This window comes from Puma concolor, chromosome B3 (assembly GCF_028749965.1).
Source record: "Puma concolor isolate L17-30 chromosome B3, mPumCon1.1.hap2, whole genome shotgun sequence".
NCBI classification, from domain to species: domain Eukaryota; kingdom Metazoa; phylum Chordata; class Mammalia; order Carnivora; family Felidae; genus Puma; species Puma concolor.
The window spans coordinates 16,782,395-16,797,762 of NC_141672.1; the positions used below are offsets into that span (position 1 = coordinate 16,782,395).

Below are 15,368 nucleotides of genomic sequence, written 5' to 3' on the forward strand. Positions count from 1 at the left end.
CTAAGGGTACATACGTATTCATGAAGGGACTTGTACTATGAGGCATTCAGCAGAAGTCATCTTAAGATGACAGAGTCCAGGCCTCAAAGCTCAGCATCATCACTTCTGGGTATCTGAGTGCTCGAAAGGTTTAGATCTTGCAAAGATAGCTCAAGAATGTGCGTCAGGTCAGTCTTTGGTTTTGAACCAGCACTGGGAGATTTACCACTGATTCCTGGTTCCTGATGTGATTAGGTTATCTCCTGGTCTGATAGTGGCTGTTTGTTCTTACGTTTTTTTTGTTCCCTTAAAATTGTTATCTACTGGCATCTATTGTTCTGCAATTTCAACATATCTCAGGAAGTTCTGCTAGAAACAGGCTTTGGGCAAGTAGTGCTGGTCAGTCAGGCATAGATCACAAGATTGCTGGGGGCCCACGATGACTTTTCTTACAGTCAGGGAAGATTTTCTTGTCTTTTTTTCCTCGGGGACCCCAGCTCTTTCCACTTACAGTTCCTCTCTTCCTTTTCCCACATTATTTTGAAGCAGATTCCACACACATGTTATTTCTTCCATACATGTTTTAAGACGTATCTCTGAAGATAAGGATTCTTTTTCTTTTTACCATAAGCAATAATACCATTATTACATCTAAAAATGTCACAGTTTTTTGATATTATCAAATACCTGTTTTTGTTAGTTTATAGTTCTATTTGATTGAATCTGGATCCAATTTAGATTCATACACTGGGATTGGTTGATATTTAAGTCTCTTCTAATTTTTCGGTCCTTACCCCACCTTTTTATTCCCTTTCATTTGTCAAAAAAAGCTGGATTGTGTGACCTGTAAAGTTTCTCACAGTCTGGATTTAATGGTTCCATCCTTTTAGTTTGGTTTAACCTGACCATCTGTCCTGTTTCCTGTTGGAAATTGATAGAGGCATGGTTAGGTTAGATTTAGGCTTTTTCTTTTCTTTTTTTTTTTTTGGCAAGTAAAGTAAGATGTATTTAAACATTTCATACATTGAAATTAGAATATAATTTTTGCCTTTATTGTTAAAACTTTCATAAATAGCTGAAGCGTTGAGAGGAAAGAAAGTTGTATTGATTTTGAATATATTTGGCTAGGAAAAATATTTAAATGAAGATATGGGTTTTACTGTATCTTCATGAATAAGTTGGATGTTTAATTCATTTTATCTTTATTGATGTGGGTTTCTAATGCTACACAAACTCCTTTGAGCAGTGCTTTAGCTCTGCTTTATTATTTTCTAATTTTATTGCACTGTGGTCATTTAATGCTGAATTTATTTTTCCAAAAACTTTCTCAGGAACTTCTTTTTGTATTATTATATTAGGATGTAGTCTCTATCCGTATGTAAGAGTTAAGTGTATATTCTCTACCTTTTCTACCTTACTGATTGCATTGTTTAGATATTCTGTATGCTGATTATTTTGTTCACTTGACCATCCTGGGTTACCAAGAGTTCTAGTTTCGTCTTGCTAGTGGGTTTCAGTTTCATGCGGTTTATGCTTATGAAAGTTGCTGCTGTGTTATTTGGCACCTAGGTATTAATAAATGTCTTCTCTTCATTCTGGTTTGTAACAGTTGACCCTAGAAAATGTCATTGTTTGTGGTGCTTGGTTGGCTTACTAGGAAAAACATGTGACTCTTGATCTCAAGGTCATAAGTTTGAGCTCCACGTTGGGTTTAGAGATTTTAAAAAAAGAAAAGGAAAGACAATGCCATTCTTTGCTTCATTATGCTTCTTGGATTGAATTTTGCTTTGCCTATGACTAAGAGACCTCTGTGTTCTTTTCATTTATATTTGCCTGATCTGTCTTTGCCCGTAACTTCATCCTTTACCTTTCGAGGTCATCTCATGTTAGGTGTGTTGCTTGCATTATAGCATAGATTCAGATTTTGCTTTTTTTGCTGCACTAAAAAATCTTCAGAGTTTAATGAATAGGTTAAACTCATTTATATAACTGAAGGTTTTGTTTTCTATCCTGCTACATTGTCTTTTGTTATTTAATTATTTAAACTATATATATAATAATATAAAATCTTGCTCTGTGATTTGTTTTCTTTGCACTTCTAAAAAATATTTATTTATTTATTTTGAGAGAGGGGAGTAGGGGTAGGGGAAGAGAGAGAGGGAGAGCGAATCCCAAGCAGGCTGTGTGTTGTCAGCATGGAGCCCAATGTGGGGCTCGATCTCACAAACTGTTGGATCATGTCCTGAGCCAAAATCAAGAGTCGAACGCTTAGCCGACTGAGCCACCCAGGCACCCCTTGTTTGCCCTTTTTGAAGGAGGTTTCTTTTTTGTTGTTTAGCAAGGTTTGGCTTTTAGTTCTATTGATTGCATTTGTACTGACACCTTTATACCAGTGGGTCTCAGCTGGGGATAATTTTGCCTCCCAGAGTACATGTGGTAATGTCTGGAAATATTTTTGATTGTTCCTGGCATGATAGGTGGAGGCCAGAGATGTTTCTAAGTATCCTCCCAAGCACTAGATAAGTTCCCCACAACAAAGAATTATCTGACCAAATGTCAGTAGTGTTGAAGTTGAGAAACTGTTTATACTAATCCTCTTAGTTTCTTTTAGTTATTATGTATTGGTTTACTATACACAATGGGAAAGTTATTTCTTAACTTTTTCTTTCTCCCCTTCTCACTCCTACAGTGGAATTTTAATTACCAAAATTTCTTTGGACTTTTACATGAGCTTAAGCTTCTACTATCTTGATTTGTGAGCTGCAAGCTGTAACCTTTAACTCCCAGCCAATTGGCAAGCTTTATTTACGTTTCATTTTCTTTTCTCTTCCTATTTTGCATCCACTATATTAGTTATACATTATCAGAACATGTAACGTTTATGTACTACCCAATTACTCTTTCTTTTAGTATATAGTTCTGCCATTAGGCATATGCAGTGTTCACCTTCAAGTCTTTTGCTGAAGTTTCTTCCCTAGATTCTTGGGTGTCCCAAGCTTAATATTTACCATATTTTTTCAGGAAGTGCTAATGAAAACAATATTTCTTGATCTCTTACATGTTTATTACTATTTATCTGTGGCCTTTATATTTGAAGGACAGTTTGGCTAGATATAAAATTCCTGCCTCACATTTTTTAAATACTTGAATGTCATACAATTTACTCCATTGGTTACTTATGTAAAATGTTGCTGCTGAGAATTCTGATGCTAGACTTCTCTTTTTTTCTTTCTTTCTTTCTTTCTTTCTTTCTTTCTTTCTTTCTTTCTTTCTTTCTCTCTCTCTCTCTCTCTCTCTCTCTCTCTCTTTCTTTCTGTTGTTGTTTCCCCCTCTCTTGGACCTCTCACCTACTCAAATGCAGAAGAAGCTGCTGGTGGTCTACCAAAACCTATCCTGTTCTTCCTGGGCCCAAGGCAAGATTCTTAGCATTCTTTGCAGTTAAGATGTGGCAATCTGATTAAGTTCCTGGTGATGAAATGAGAGCAAAAAATGATAAGAAACACCCCAGGGTTCATATTCTAGGATATTGGGTACATTCTCTTCTATCCGTTTTCCTTCCTACTGGCTGGAATCTGTGGCAACCAGTTGAGCGTGGAGAAGATATACTAGCTGCTTCCACCAACCTTGGCTCTCAACTAAGGATGATCATATGGAAGCAAAGAGCCTGAGGCGTCTAAACAGTATTACTTATTTTTTTGGTATAAATACTCTGTTTTGTCCCTGAGAATTCCATATCTTTGCACAATGGAAATAGTGAACAAAAACAAAAACAAAAACACCCCCTCATATTAGTCATTGAAACTGTCTCCAAGAATAGAAAATATCCTTTTGTAGATATGCTTATCTTATATGCCAGTATAAGGAATTACTTCTATTTCCATGGTGGGATACTTGATACTGTAACTTGATCCCTTGGATCACTGAACTATGTCAGACATAACCATCGCTAGCTTCCATGTGTTAGGATATCATTTACATGGTTTTAAACTGTTTTCATAGACCAAAACAGGTTGTGGTTTAAACAAGATAGATGCTTATTTCTTAAATAAAAGTATAAGACGGTATACGGGAGCACAGAGCAGCTCTGTTCTATAAGGTGCTCTCTAGTTCCTGTGCTTCTGACATTTAGTGTATTATCCTTGTTCAGACTTTTTGTTTTTTTTTCCTTATAAATGACTTGGCACAATTCCTGTGGATCCAAAGAATATTTTCCCTTAACTCTAACGTCAAGTAGTTCTACACTATTTACCACTTCTAGGTATATAGTACATGCCTTTTCAATACCTGTATTTAAGTGTTTTCTTATTTCAGTAAGATCCCTCTCCATGACTTTGATTATGCCTTTGAATCTTGTTTGCATATTACCTTTGTTCCATATTTATCTGAAACCATTGTTACCTCTTTATTTTGGCTTGATTCTCTATAATTTTATCCTTGCCATCCCCTGTTTTCCTTTTGGTGTTTTCCATTTCTGTTCTCTCTTGTGTTCCTTTTCCTAAAATATGTTTTCTATAATTATTCTCTAATTCTCTCACGTTAGTCTCATGTACCTCTGTTGTCTAATAGCTTCATTTCCTTAAAATTTTTTTTAATAAAGTATAACATACACACACATGCCTACATCCATACGTAAAAGTACATAAATCCTAAGGATATAGCATAATGAATTGTCACAAAGTGAACATACCCACGTAACCACTACCCAGGTCTAGAAATAGAAAATTAGTAGGGGCGCCTGGGTGGCGCAGTCGGTTAAGCGTCCGACTTCAGCCAGGTCACGATCTCGCGGTCCGTGAGTTCGAGCCCCGCGTCAGGCTCTGGGCTGATGGCTCGGAGCCTGGAGCCTGTTTCTGATTCTGTGTCTCCCTCTCTCTCTGCCCCTCCCCCGTTCATGCTCTGTCTCTCTCTGTCCCAAAAATAAATAAACGTTGAAAAAAAAAATTAAAAAAAAAAAAAAAAAAGAAAATTATCAGTATCCAAGTAGCTCTCTCCTTAGAAATCTTTCTAATCATTAGCTCCTCCTTTGGTCCCAAAGGCAACTGCTAATGTTAGCTCTAACACCATAGACTAATTTTGCCTGTTTAAAAACTTCATTTAAATGGCATCTTAGAGTATCTTATTTTGATCAAAATTATATTTTTAAGATTAACTCATGTGGCCAGGTATAGATGTAGTTCATTTTCATTGCTGTTTTGCGTTCAGTTGTGGGAATATACCACAATTTATCTATTCTTTATAAATGGTCTTTGGATTATTTCTAACTTTTGGCTATTGTGGCATAATGAGATTTTGCTCAGGAGTTACTGATTCTGTGGCTGCTACCTCCATAGGAAGAGTAGATCTCCCTGCCCTATTCATGTTGTACTTGGCCTGCATCACATTTATAAATTCTTGTTTCGTACTCACTGTGCTTTCTGGGGTCAGCTCCCTCTGGGCCCCATTCTCCCTTCTGCCTGAATGTTGTCTCTCCCTCACCCTGGGTGTTCTTGTCTCATTCAATTTAGACTCTCATTCAAGCAGCTTATTTTCACAGTGAGGCTCTACCATTCCAGATAGAATTATTTGCTATTTATCTCTGACATTGTTAAGGGTTTAAACCTGTATGGTCCAATACGGTAGCCACTAGCCACAGTTAGCTACGGGGCACTTGAAATGCAGCTAGTCTGAATTTAGGTGTGTTGTTAAAGCTTGGATGTTTTGGGGCGCCTGGGTGGCTCAGTCACGGTTGAGCATCCAACTCTTGATTTTGGCTCAGGTCATGATCTCACAGTTCATGAGTTCCAGCAGGGCGTCGGGCTCCATGCTGACAGTGTGGAGCCTGCTTGGGATTCTCTCTCTCCCTTGCCCTCTGCCCCTCCCCTGCTTGTGCTCTCTCTCTCTCTCCCTCTCTCCAAATAAATAAATAAATAAATAAATAAATAAATAAATAAATAAACTTTAGGGGTGCCTGGGTGGCTCAGCAGGTTAAGCATCTGACTTTGGCTCAGGTCATGATCTCACGGTCCGTGAGTTCGAGCCCTGCGTCGGGCTCTGTGCTGACAGCCCGGAGCCTGGAGCCTGCTTCGGATTCTGTGTCCGCCCCGCCGCCTCAGTGCCCCTCCCTTAACTGTGCTCTCCATCTCTCTTAAAAATAAATGCATAAACATTAAAAAAAATTAAAAACCACGTTTCCTTGAAAAAAATAAAGATTTGATATTTAAAAAATGTAAAATGTTATTCATAATTTTTTATGTTGAATCATAGTGTTTTGGATCTAGTGGGTTTAAACAAAGTATATCATGAAAATTTCCCTTCTGCTTTTTTAAATGCAGCTGCTATAAAATTTAGCATAATGCACATATCGCCCACCTCCTATTTCTGTTGGTTTAAAGGGTCATGGTATTGTATTTGTACCTCTTAGTGAATTCACTGTTTTCTATTTATCCCCGACTGAATGACTTCAGCATATGAAGGCATTCCCGGTTTCACCAGCTGCCCTCTGACGCCTCCATGGAGGCTAGGGTCTGCTGCTTTGGGGCGCGACTGCCTGCTATTCCACAGTTTCCACAGCACACCTGCTGATCCTGGGTCAGTCCTGATGCTGCAAGACTCCTGGGGATTCCCTGTCGCCCACTTTTGATGAGGACGTTGTCTGTGGGTTTTCCCCTTTCCCATATCTGGTTGGTCTGTCTGCTTTCAGGAGGAGTACTGGGGAGTTTCAGAAACTCCACCATGATCCACCTCGTCCACAAGTCCTAATTCTCTTTTAATACAAATGTGTTCCCCTGTTAGGATAACTCTGATTTACTTCCAGTAATCTTAATTTTGTCATCTGAAGTTTGAAAAATCATGCTGTGAAATGACCAGAGATTTTTGCCTAGTTACATACATTAAAAATTATAAAGAACCTTTGCGTTTTGTCGAACTAGTGATGGGTCCGGACGTTGGGAGAGACCCAGTTTTTAGTATCCTTTTTTTCCCCTGTTTTGCTCAGATCATGTAATAAATTACTCAGTTTTAATGTAACAGTTAACATTTTCTGAATGAGGGATGTGATACCTATTTCTGTAACTTTAAAAGATACTTTTTTCGATTATAAAAATAATGCATGCTTACTATAGACAATTTGGAAAATGTAGAAACCTGTAAAGACAGACTTAGAACTTACACAGAACCCTAACATCTAGAGATCATTAGTAACATGATAGCATATTACTTCCCAGGTTTTTACTTTTTTCACAAGTATAATTGGACCACAGACACACCAAGAGTACATTTGGCTGAGGGACAACTGAATGAGTCTTAATATTAGTATGTGGCTGAATATCATGATCACAGAATGAAGTTCTGGGATATAAGAATGAAACTAAAATGCAGAACTCTGTTAAAGTTATGTTGTTCCAAAGATTAGTAACAGATACTGTTATAAAGATTAGTAACAGACCTACCGTGTTTGGCATTGTAGTGCCAGAACAATAATTTCCTAATCCTGTGAGGTACTAGCTTGCTCTTGAGGTCTCTGTAGTGTATGTTTACACAACCGAATTAGGTGTGTGTTTCCAGCTGAGTTCAGTGACTCTGAGACATCTTGGTAGTGCCTTGTTTTTCTTGAATACTTCTTTTTATGTCCCCTGTTCTCTGTTACGTGTTCTTTTCTTCCTTATGAAATCCTGGAATGCCAAATTAATGTTGTTCCATAATCCATCTTCAGGAGGTAGAATGAATTCCCAAATGAGACTTGTTTTGTGACAGATTCGTGACCTACATGGAATTAAATAACTAAAAACTAAAACAAGTCTTGACCATCATTTCTTTAGTGTAATGAATACTATGATACCAAACTTAATTATGATGTAATCCAGTCCCCATTATTCTGCTTGTATTGTTATTAAATTTTTTGTAAATAATTGTTGTCCTAAAAAGTACACGCTCATGTCCCTAAAATTATGTAGCTAATATGCTCTCTTGTTCTTGTGTTGACTGTTAGTCTATTTTCTACTTCACATTTGAGATTTCTCAATTGCTTTTATTCAATAATCAGTAACTTCCAAAATCATCATTAAAGCAGTATTTTACTCTTAGAATAATTAATATACGTTTATACTTTGACTGACTTTTCTCAAATAATGGAATAAGGGAGGGGTCCGTTACTCTGGGGATGGGTTTCTCAACCTGTGAACTTTTGAGATTTCCACCGGATAATTCTTTGTTGTGGGGACCTGCCCTTGCATTATAGGATGTTTAGCAGTACCTCTGGCCTTTACCCGCTAGATGCCAGTAGCAAATCCTGCCCGCCTCTGCCTTCTCCACCAGGCAAAACCGCCCGGGCTCAGAACCACCACTGCTCTGGGAGAATGATTTGTAGTTTAACCGAGGTAGTTTTTTCTTTTTATTCAAGAACGAACTCTCTGGACTTTTGTTGTGTTTGATTTTTTGTTTTTGCCTAGGAATAAATACCGAGCTGTCTTTCTCTTTGTCTACTCAGGGGTAGAAGTAGGGGAGGAGGTGCTACTTTATAAAATGGATTCATTAGTCTTATTTTTGCCTTCCTTCTTACTCCTTCCTTTCTACTGTTCCGAGCTCTCTACTTCCCCTGGGAATCTGAATTCTGTCTCCAGCTCATTCATCTCTTGGAGTGTCCTAGGCTGTGGTCTCCTCTGCTGCCTCCATCTGTCTATGTGCTTCCATCCATTTTATGGTTTCTAGAAGCAGAAATCTCTCACCCACTGATGATCTTCCTTCCCATTCCGCCTGTTGTTATAGGCTTATCGCGTTTTAAGGGCATCCTGAGACACAAGAATGGGAAGCAGACGCTTCCAGTTGGTGTGACCTCTATCCACAAGCTGCCCAGTGATTTAAAATAGAAAACACTGGTAAAGGCGTGTTTCTTCTTCACTCAACAAATAGATATAAGTGGCATGTGCTGCCTTTTCCCATTTCCTCCCACCCTTTTCTTTTCTAGAGCTCATTATCCTGGGACCCGAACGGTGAGGGATGCGAGGTTGACCAAGAAGAAGCTTTGGTCTTCTGAGGATTTTAGCACTTTAAATAACGATGTGGGTGCAGGCTGCTTGGGTCGCATATTGAATCAGAATTACATCAATGGCTACATGACTGCGTAAGTTATTGAAAACTGTTAAAGGTTTTTACTTTGAAAAATTTCAAAAACACAATAGGTAGAAGGAGAGTACAGTGGGCTTCCTATTTCACAGCCTAGATTCAGTGGTTGTAAACAGCAGTTTCATCTATACCTACATGTACACCTAAGCTTGTGATTTTTTTTTTTATATTTAAATATTGTCAATATGTATCCGACAAAGTCAGACTTACTGAGATGTAATTGACAGTAAGATTCACGCAGTTCTATGGTTTTTGGCAAGCCACGTATACATTTTAATGAACAATTATAAACTGCATACGTCATCACCCTTCACCCCTAAATATTTTAGCATGTGGCAATACCTGGGTCCAGAGCTTCCCTGAAATCCACAGAGTCACACTTTCAGGGTTCAGTACCAACCACTGATCGACATCTGAAGGAGTGGGCAAGCTTCCATCGGCACTTGCAGACGGGACGGAGTCCTAGTAGCGCTACAGCTGAGACCTTGTTCCGTACGCTTCGGATGCGTTAGTAGAGTGACTCCTCACAACGATCTCGTGGGCTAGGCACACTTACTATCCTCATCTTACACATGAGGAAACTGAGGTCCAGAGAGGGTGAGTGGTGGAACCATGGTTTGAACTCAGGCAGTCCGACTCTAAGCATTCTCAATCGTAAAACTCTGTAGCAGCTCAGAGTCAAGTTCAGAAAATTATAGCTTGAAACTGAGGCATTAAGAAGGCTGATTGTCAAAAGGAAAACAGGTATGGACAAAGCCTTTATTTGTATTTGACTCAAATTTGTGACATGTCTCGTGCTGATAAGGTGTGATTCATCTTCTGGCTGCACGACTGTTCAGTAAGAATCATACACCCAAAATACACTTATGTTGTTTAATTATGTGATTCACCTTGAAAAATACCTAGATGGATCCAACACTGGATTTTTCACAATGTGAATGAATTTAGGTGACTTCTGTTTTCTTATTTTGGGTGGTCATTTTTTGGTTCTTTACATAGATTTATATAAATTCTGATAAGGTGTTTTTACTACAGTCTTCTAGACCTTTACATTTTGATCACAAGCTCTTTTGGTATTTCTCTTTTATCAAACAAACTTTTCAGCACAATTGCTTGGAATTTGGTGGCGAGTTACTATGAACAGTTGCCTTATGGACGATGTGGGTTGATGACTGCTCAGGAGCCGTGGAGCGGGCACTATGCTGTAGAACCCCCCATCTGGGTCACAGGTATGGTTCAGGTTCCATTTCTTCCTTCCCACATTTCTCTCGAGGAGACAAAGCAGGAGACGAGAGTATATAAACTGTGTATGGGGGCATGGAATATTGCTCAGTACATTTTCAGGGCCAGCTTTGGAGGTACCCAGTAAATACATATTGTGCAAATAAAACTTGCTTGAAACCATAAAGCTGATTAGTTTTTGAAATGCACTATTAATTTTTTAACCTTATTTTTTGTAGTTGTATTACGATGGGTTAAATAGAGGTGAACAAAAATTCAGAAAGGATAACTTTATCTTACTCTTGGAAAAAAAGACTTAATCAGTATTCTCAAATTGACAGTGTGGTTCATTTATTATTACCAGTAACTCTAACTACAGTTATTCTTACTACAATTGTACCATTTAACTGGACTAATTAGTCAAACGTTGAAACGTGAGATTGGCAAGTATTTTCATCTAAAATAGTAAATAGCTTGTTAGACTCAATCAGACTCAAGTCAGTAGACAGCTTTATTTATTTATTCATTTACTTTTATTTAATTAAAAATTTTTTTAATGTTTATTTTTGAGAGAGAGACAGAGACACACAGCACGAGCAGGGGAGGGACAGAGAGAGAGGGGGCACAGAATCGGAAGCAGGCTCCAGGCTCTGAGCTTTCAACACGGAGCCCAAAGCGGGGCTCAAACTCTCAAACTGCAAGATCGTGACCTGAGCCAAAGTCAGAGGCTTAACCGACTCAGCCACCCAGGTGCCCCTATTCTTTATTTTTTTAAAGAAACCCTTTTATCACTGTTTGTGTCTTACTGGGTCTTTTTCTGCTTTACTGTAGCCCATACCACTCAGTTTACTCAGCCAGGTTGGTATTACCTGAAGACAGTTGGTCACTTAGAGAAAGGAGGAAGCTACGTGGCTCTGACTGATGGCTTAGGTAACCTCACCATCATCGTTGAAACTATGGTAATTCTTTGTTGTTTTTATGAGATTAACTGTCTTCGTATTGGAAAAAACAGTATAAAACACAACTAAACACCTTTAAAAACAAAAAACAAAAACCCAGCTTTACCGAAGTGTAATTCATATGTGATAAACAACATGTAGGTGAAGAAGAAACTTCTTCCTATACCGTCTTAGGTTCAGAAGCTGGGACCCCAAAAATTAAACTGATGAACCCCCACAGAGTAACAAGAGGAAAGAAAACAGTTTATTTGTGCATGCACCTTGCATACGTGTGCGGGATACTCTGATGAGTAACTAGGAGGGGTGGTCAGAGTTTGGGCTTGTATTCCTAGATTAGTAAGTAATGGATAGGGGACGAAAGGACACTTAATGGAAAATAAGTGCCTTTTTGGAAAGATAAATGGGTTTTCTGGAGAGCAAGCAGGAATGACTGTGGTACTGTTTGTCTGTACCAGACCACGGCCTTCCCCCTGCCTTTAGGGCTGTAAAAGTCCTCTATGGAAGGGACTTGGGGTAGGTTTTATTCCCATTCCTCCTCTTTGGGAGTAGATCCACCCTGAAGAGGAATTTTTGGCAGCCTTATTTCCCAGGGGAAAATAAGCTTTAGTAAGAGCTTTGCTTTTAGTAAGCTAAGGGAAGCTCAGAGAAGACTTTTTTCTGGCATCTTTTGAATCTCAAATACTTTCAACTTTAAATAATCTTTATACCACAGTGGCATAGTTTATGGTGGCATAATCTGATCCCCTTCAAACACATACTTAAAATGCACAGTTTTACAAGTTTTGATATGTAAATGACCAGTAAGCCATTGTCACAATCAAGATAGAGAACGTGTCCATCAGCGCCCCAAAAGAATACTCGTATCACTTTATAAATATTCCCTCTGTCCTGCGACTTCCCTGATCATTGCTTTTTGTCACTATAGATTAGTTTGCATTTTCTAGAGTCGTGTGTCAGTGGAATCATGCAGAATGTACTGTTTTTTGTCTTGCTGCTTTCACTCAGCATAATAATTTTGAGATTCATCCATGTTGTGATACCTATTGCTAAGTAGTATTCCATTGTAAGGACCTACGGTAGTTTGCTTATCTATTTATTTGTTGATGATGTTTGGCTCGTTTCTACTTTCTGGCTATTAACATAAAGCTGTGAACATTTGTGCACAAGTTTTAAATGGACATAGAGTTTTTGGGGGTAAATACATAGGAATGGAGTGGCTGGGTAATAGGAGATGTTTCTGTTTAGCTTTATAGAAAGCTGCCAAACTGTTCTCCAAAGTGATTGTATTGTTTTAAATTTCCATCCGCGTAATGGGAGTCCCAGTTTTTCTTTATCTTTGGGAATGCTTGCTGTGATCAGCTTTAAAAATGTTAGCTCTTAATAGGTATGATGTACTATTTCATTTTGGTTTTAATTTGCATTCCCCTAATGACTGATGATGTGGAGCCTTTCCTGTGCTTGTGCTTCATGTATCTTCTTTTCTTTTGCCATTTTTGTTTCTTTCTTATGGTTGAATTATATCCTTTACATATTTTGGATACAAGTCCTTTACAGATATGTGCTTTGTAAAGATATTTTCCCAGTCTATAGTTTTTCTTTTCATTTTGTTAACAGTGTCTTTGGAAGAGCAGGAGTTTTTAATTTTTACGGAGTCTGATTTATCCATTTGTACTTTCGTGGAACATGCTTCTCGTGTGGAGCTAAGAAGGTTTGCATACAGGTGCACATCTGTTCTAGTACCATTTGCTGAAAAGTCTGTTCTTTTCCCCACTGCATTGCCTTTTCACCTTTGAAAAAAAGTCAGTTGTTCATGTATAGGTGGAATTATTTCTGGACTCTATTCTGTTTCTTTGACCTAGCTATGTATCTTTACATTAGTACTGTGGTTACTCGTGTGTGTGTGTGTGTGTGTGTGTGTGTGTGTGTGTGTACAAACAATTCCTAGTAGCAGGTAGTCTTAGCCCTTCAAATTTGTTCTTTTTCAAAGTTGTTTTGTCTATTCTCGGTCGTTTGCATTTCCCTGAGAATTTTAGAATCAGCATGTCAGTTTCTACCAAAAAAAAGAAAAACAATACCCCCAAAAAACCCAAAAACCAAAAACCACATACAAAAAACAAATAAACAAACAAACAAACAAACAAACAAACAAACAAACAAACAAACCCTGCTCAGATTTTGATGGGGATTGTCTTGAATCTTCAGATCAGTTTGAGGAGAATTGATATTTTTTTTTCAATATATGAAATTTATTGTCAAATTGGTTTCCATACAACACCTAGTGCTCATCCCAAAAGGTGCCCTCCTCAATACCCATCACCCACCCACCCCTCCCTCCCACCCCCCATCAACCCTCAGTTTGTTCTCAGTTTTTAAGAGTCTCTTATGCTTTGGCTCTCTCCCACTCTAACCTCTTTTTTTTTTTTTTTTTTTTCCTTCCCCTCCTCCATGGGTTTCTGTTAAGTTTCTCAGGATCCACATAAGAGTGAAAACATATGGTATCTGTCTTTCTCTGTATGGCTTATTTCACTTAGCATCACACTCTCCAGTTCCATCCACATTGCTACAAAGGGCCATATTTCGTTCTTTCTCATTGCCATGTAGTACTCCATTGTGTATATAAAACACAATTTCTTTATCCATTCATCAGTTGATGGACATTTAGGCTCTTTCCATCATGTGGCTATTGTTGAGAGTGCTGCTATAAATATTGGGGTACAAGTGCCCCTATGCATCAGTACTCCTGTATCCCTTGGGTAAATTCCTAGCAGTGCTATTGCTGGGTCATAGGGTAGGTCTATTTTTAATTTTCTGAGGAACCTCCACACTGCTTTCCAGAGTGGGTGCACCAGAGGAGAACTGATATTTGAACAACATCAAGTGTTCTAACCCTTTAACAAGACGTATCCTCAATTTATTTAGGTTTTCTTTAATTTCTCCAAATAATACAGTTTTCAGTGTACAGGTATTTCATATCTTTTGTCAAATTTTGACTAAGTCACGTTTTCAATTCAATTGTAAATAGCAGTTTTTAACTTTTTAATTCAATTAGTACCTAGTATAAAGTAATACAGTAGATTTTTGTATAAAGATACTGTTTTCTGCAACATCGCTAAAGTCACCTATCGTTCCAGTAGCTTTTTTGTGGATTCCATTGGATTTTCTTTGTAAATGATCTACAAATAGAAATAATTTTACATCTTCCTTTCCAATCTGGGTATCTTTTATTTCCTTTTCTTGTCTGATTGGACTGGCTAGAATCTCCAATACAGTGTTGAATGGAAATAGTGAGAGCATATATTCCTGGATCTCAGGAGGAAAGCACTGAGTATTTTACCAGTATGATGTTTTTCATGGATAAACTTTATCAGGATAAAGTTCACTTTTATTTGTAACTTTTTTTGGAAAAAAAAATCAGGAGTAGATACTGGATTTTGTCAAGTAGTTTTTCTACGTTTATTGAAAACATTGTTTTTCTTCTTTTTTTTTAATTTAGTAAAATAATTATATTAACTGATTATTTAATTGAAATTTGATTCACATACTATGAAACGCAGGCTTTAAGGTATAGAATTCAGTGGTTTTAGTACATTTACAGAGTTGTGCAGCCATTACTGTTATCTAATTCTGCCACCCCAAAAAGTAACCTCATACCCATTTGCAGTCATCCTCCACTCCCTCCTCCCACGTCCCTTGGCAACCATTATTTTACTCTTTGTCTCGTGGGATTTGCCTGTTTTTGATATTTCATATAAGTGGGATTATATAATATATGATCTTTTGCGTTTGGCTTCCTTCACTTAGCTTAGTGTTTTTATGGTTCTATATCAGTACCTCAGTATAATTCATAATATTCAGTCTTATGAATATGTCACATTTTGTTTATTCATTGATCAGTTGATGTATATTTGAGTTGTTTCCAATTTGTGGCTGTTATGAATACTAAGATTAACATTCATGTGTATGTTTTTCTGTGGACATGTGTTTTCATTTCTCTTGAGCATGTATGTAGGCGTACGATTACTGGGTGAAATGGTAGCTGTGTTTAACGTTTTGAGGAACCGCCAAATTGATTTTCAGAGTTGCTGTACCATTTGACATTGCTACCAGCAG

General features: G+C 37.9%; 1 protein-coding gene across 8 annotated transcripts in view; it reads left to right on the forward strand.

The window, feature by feature from the left end:
- GALC (galactosylceramidase) overlaps positions 1-15,368 on the forward strand; it is a 151,585-nt gene that overhangs the window by 21,135 nt on the left and 115,082 nt on the right. For all 8 annotated transcript variants that reach the window (XM_086709075.1, XM_086709077.1, XM_086709076.1 and 5 more), the window contains 3 exons: positions 8,921-9,076; positions 10,183-10,307; positions 11,131-11,258. In XM_086709075.1, coding sequence (XP_086565201.1) covers positions 8,921-9,076; positions 10,183-10,307; positions 11,131-11,258 — 409 coding nt within the window. The remainder of the gene's footprint in view (positions 1-8,920; positions 9,077-10,182; positions 10,308-11,130; positions 11,259-15,368) is intronic.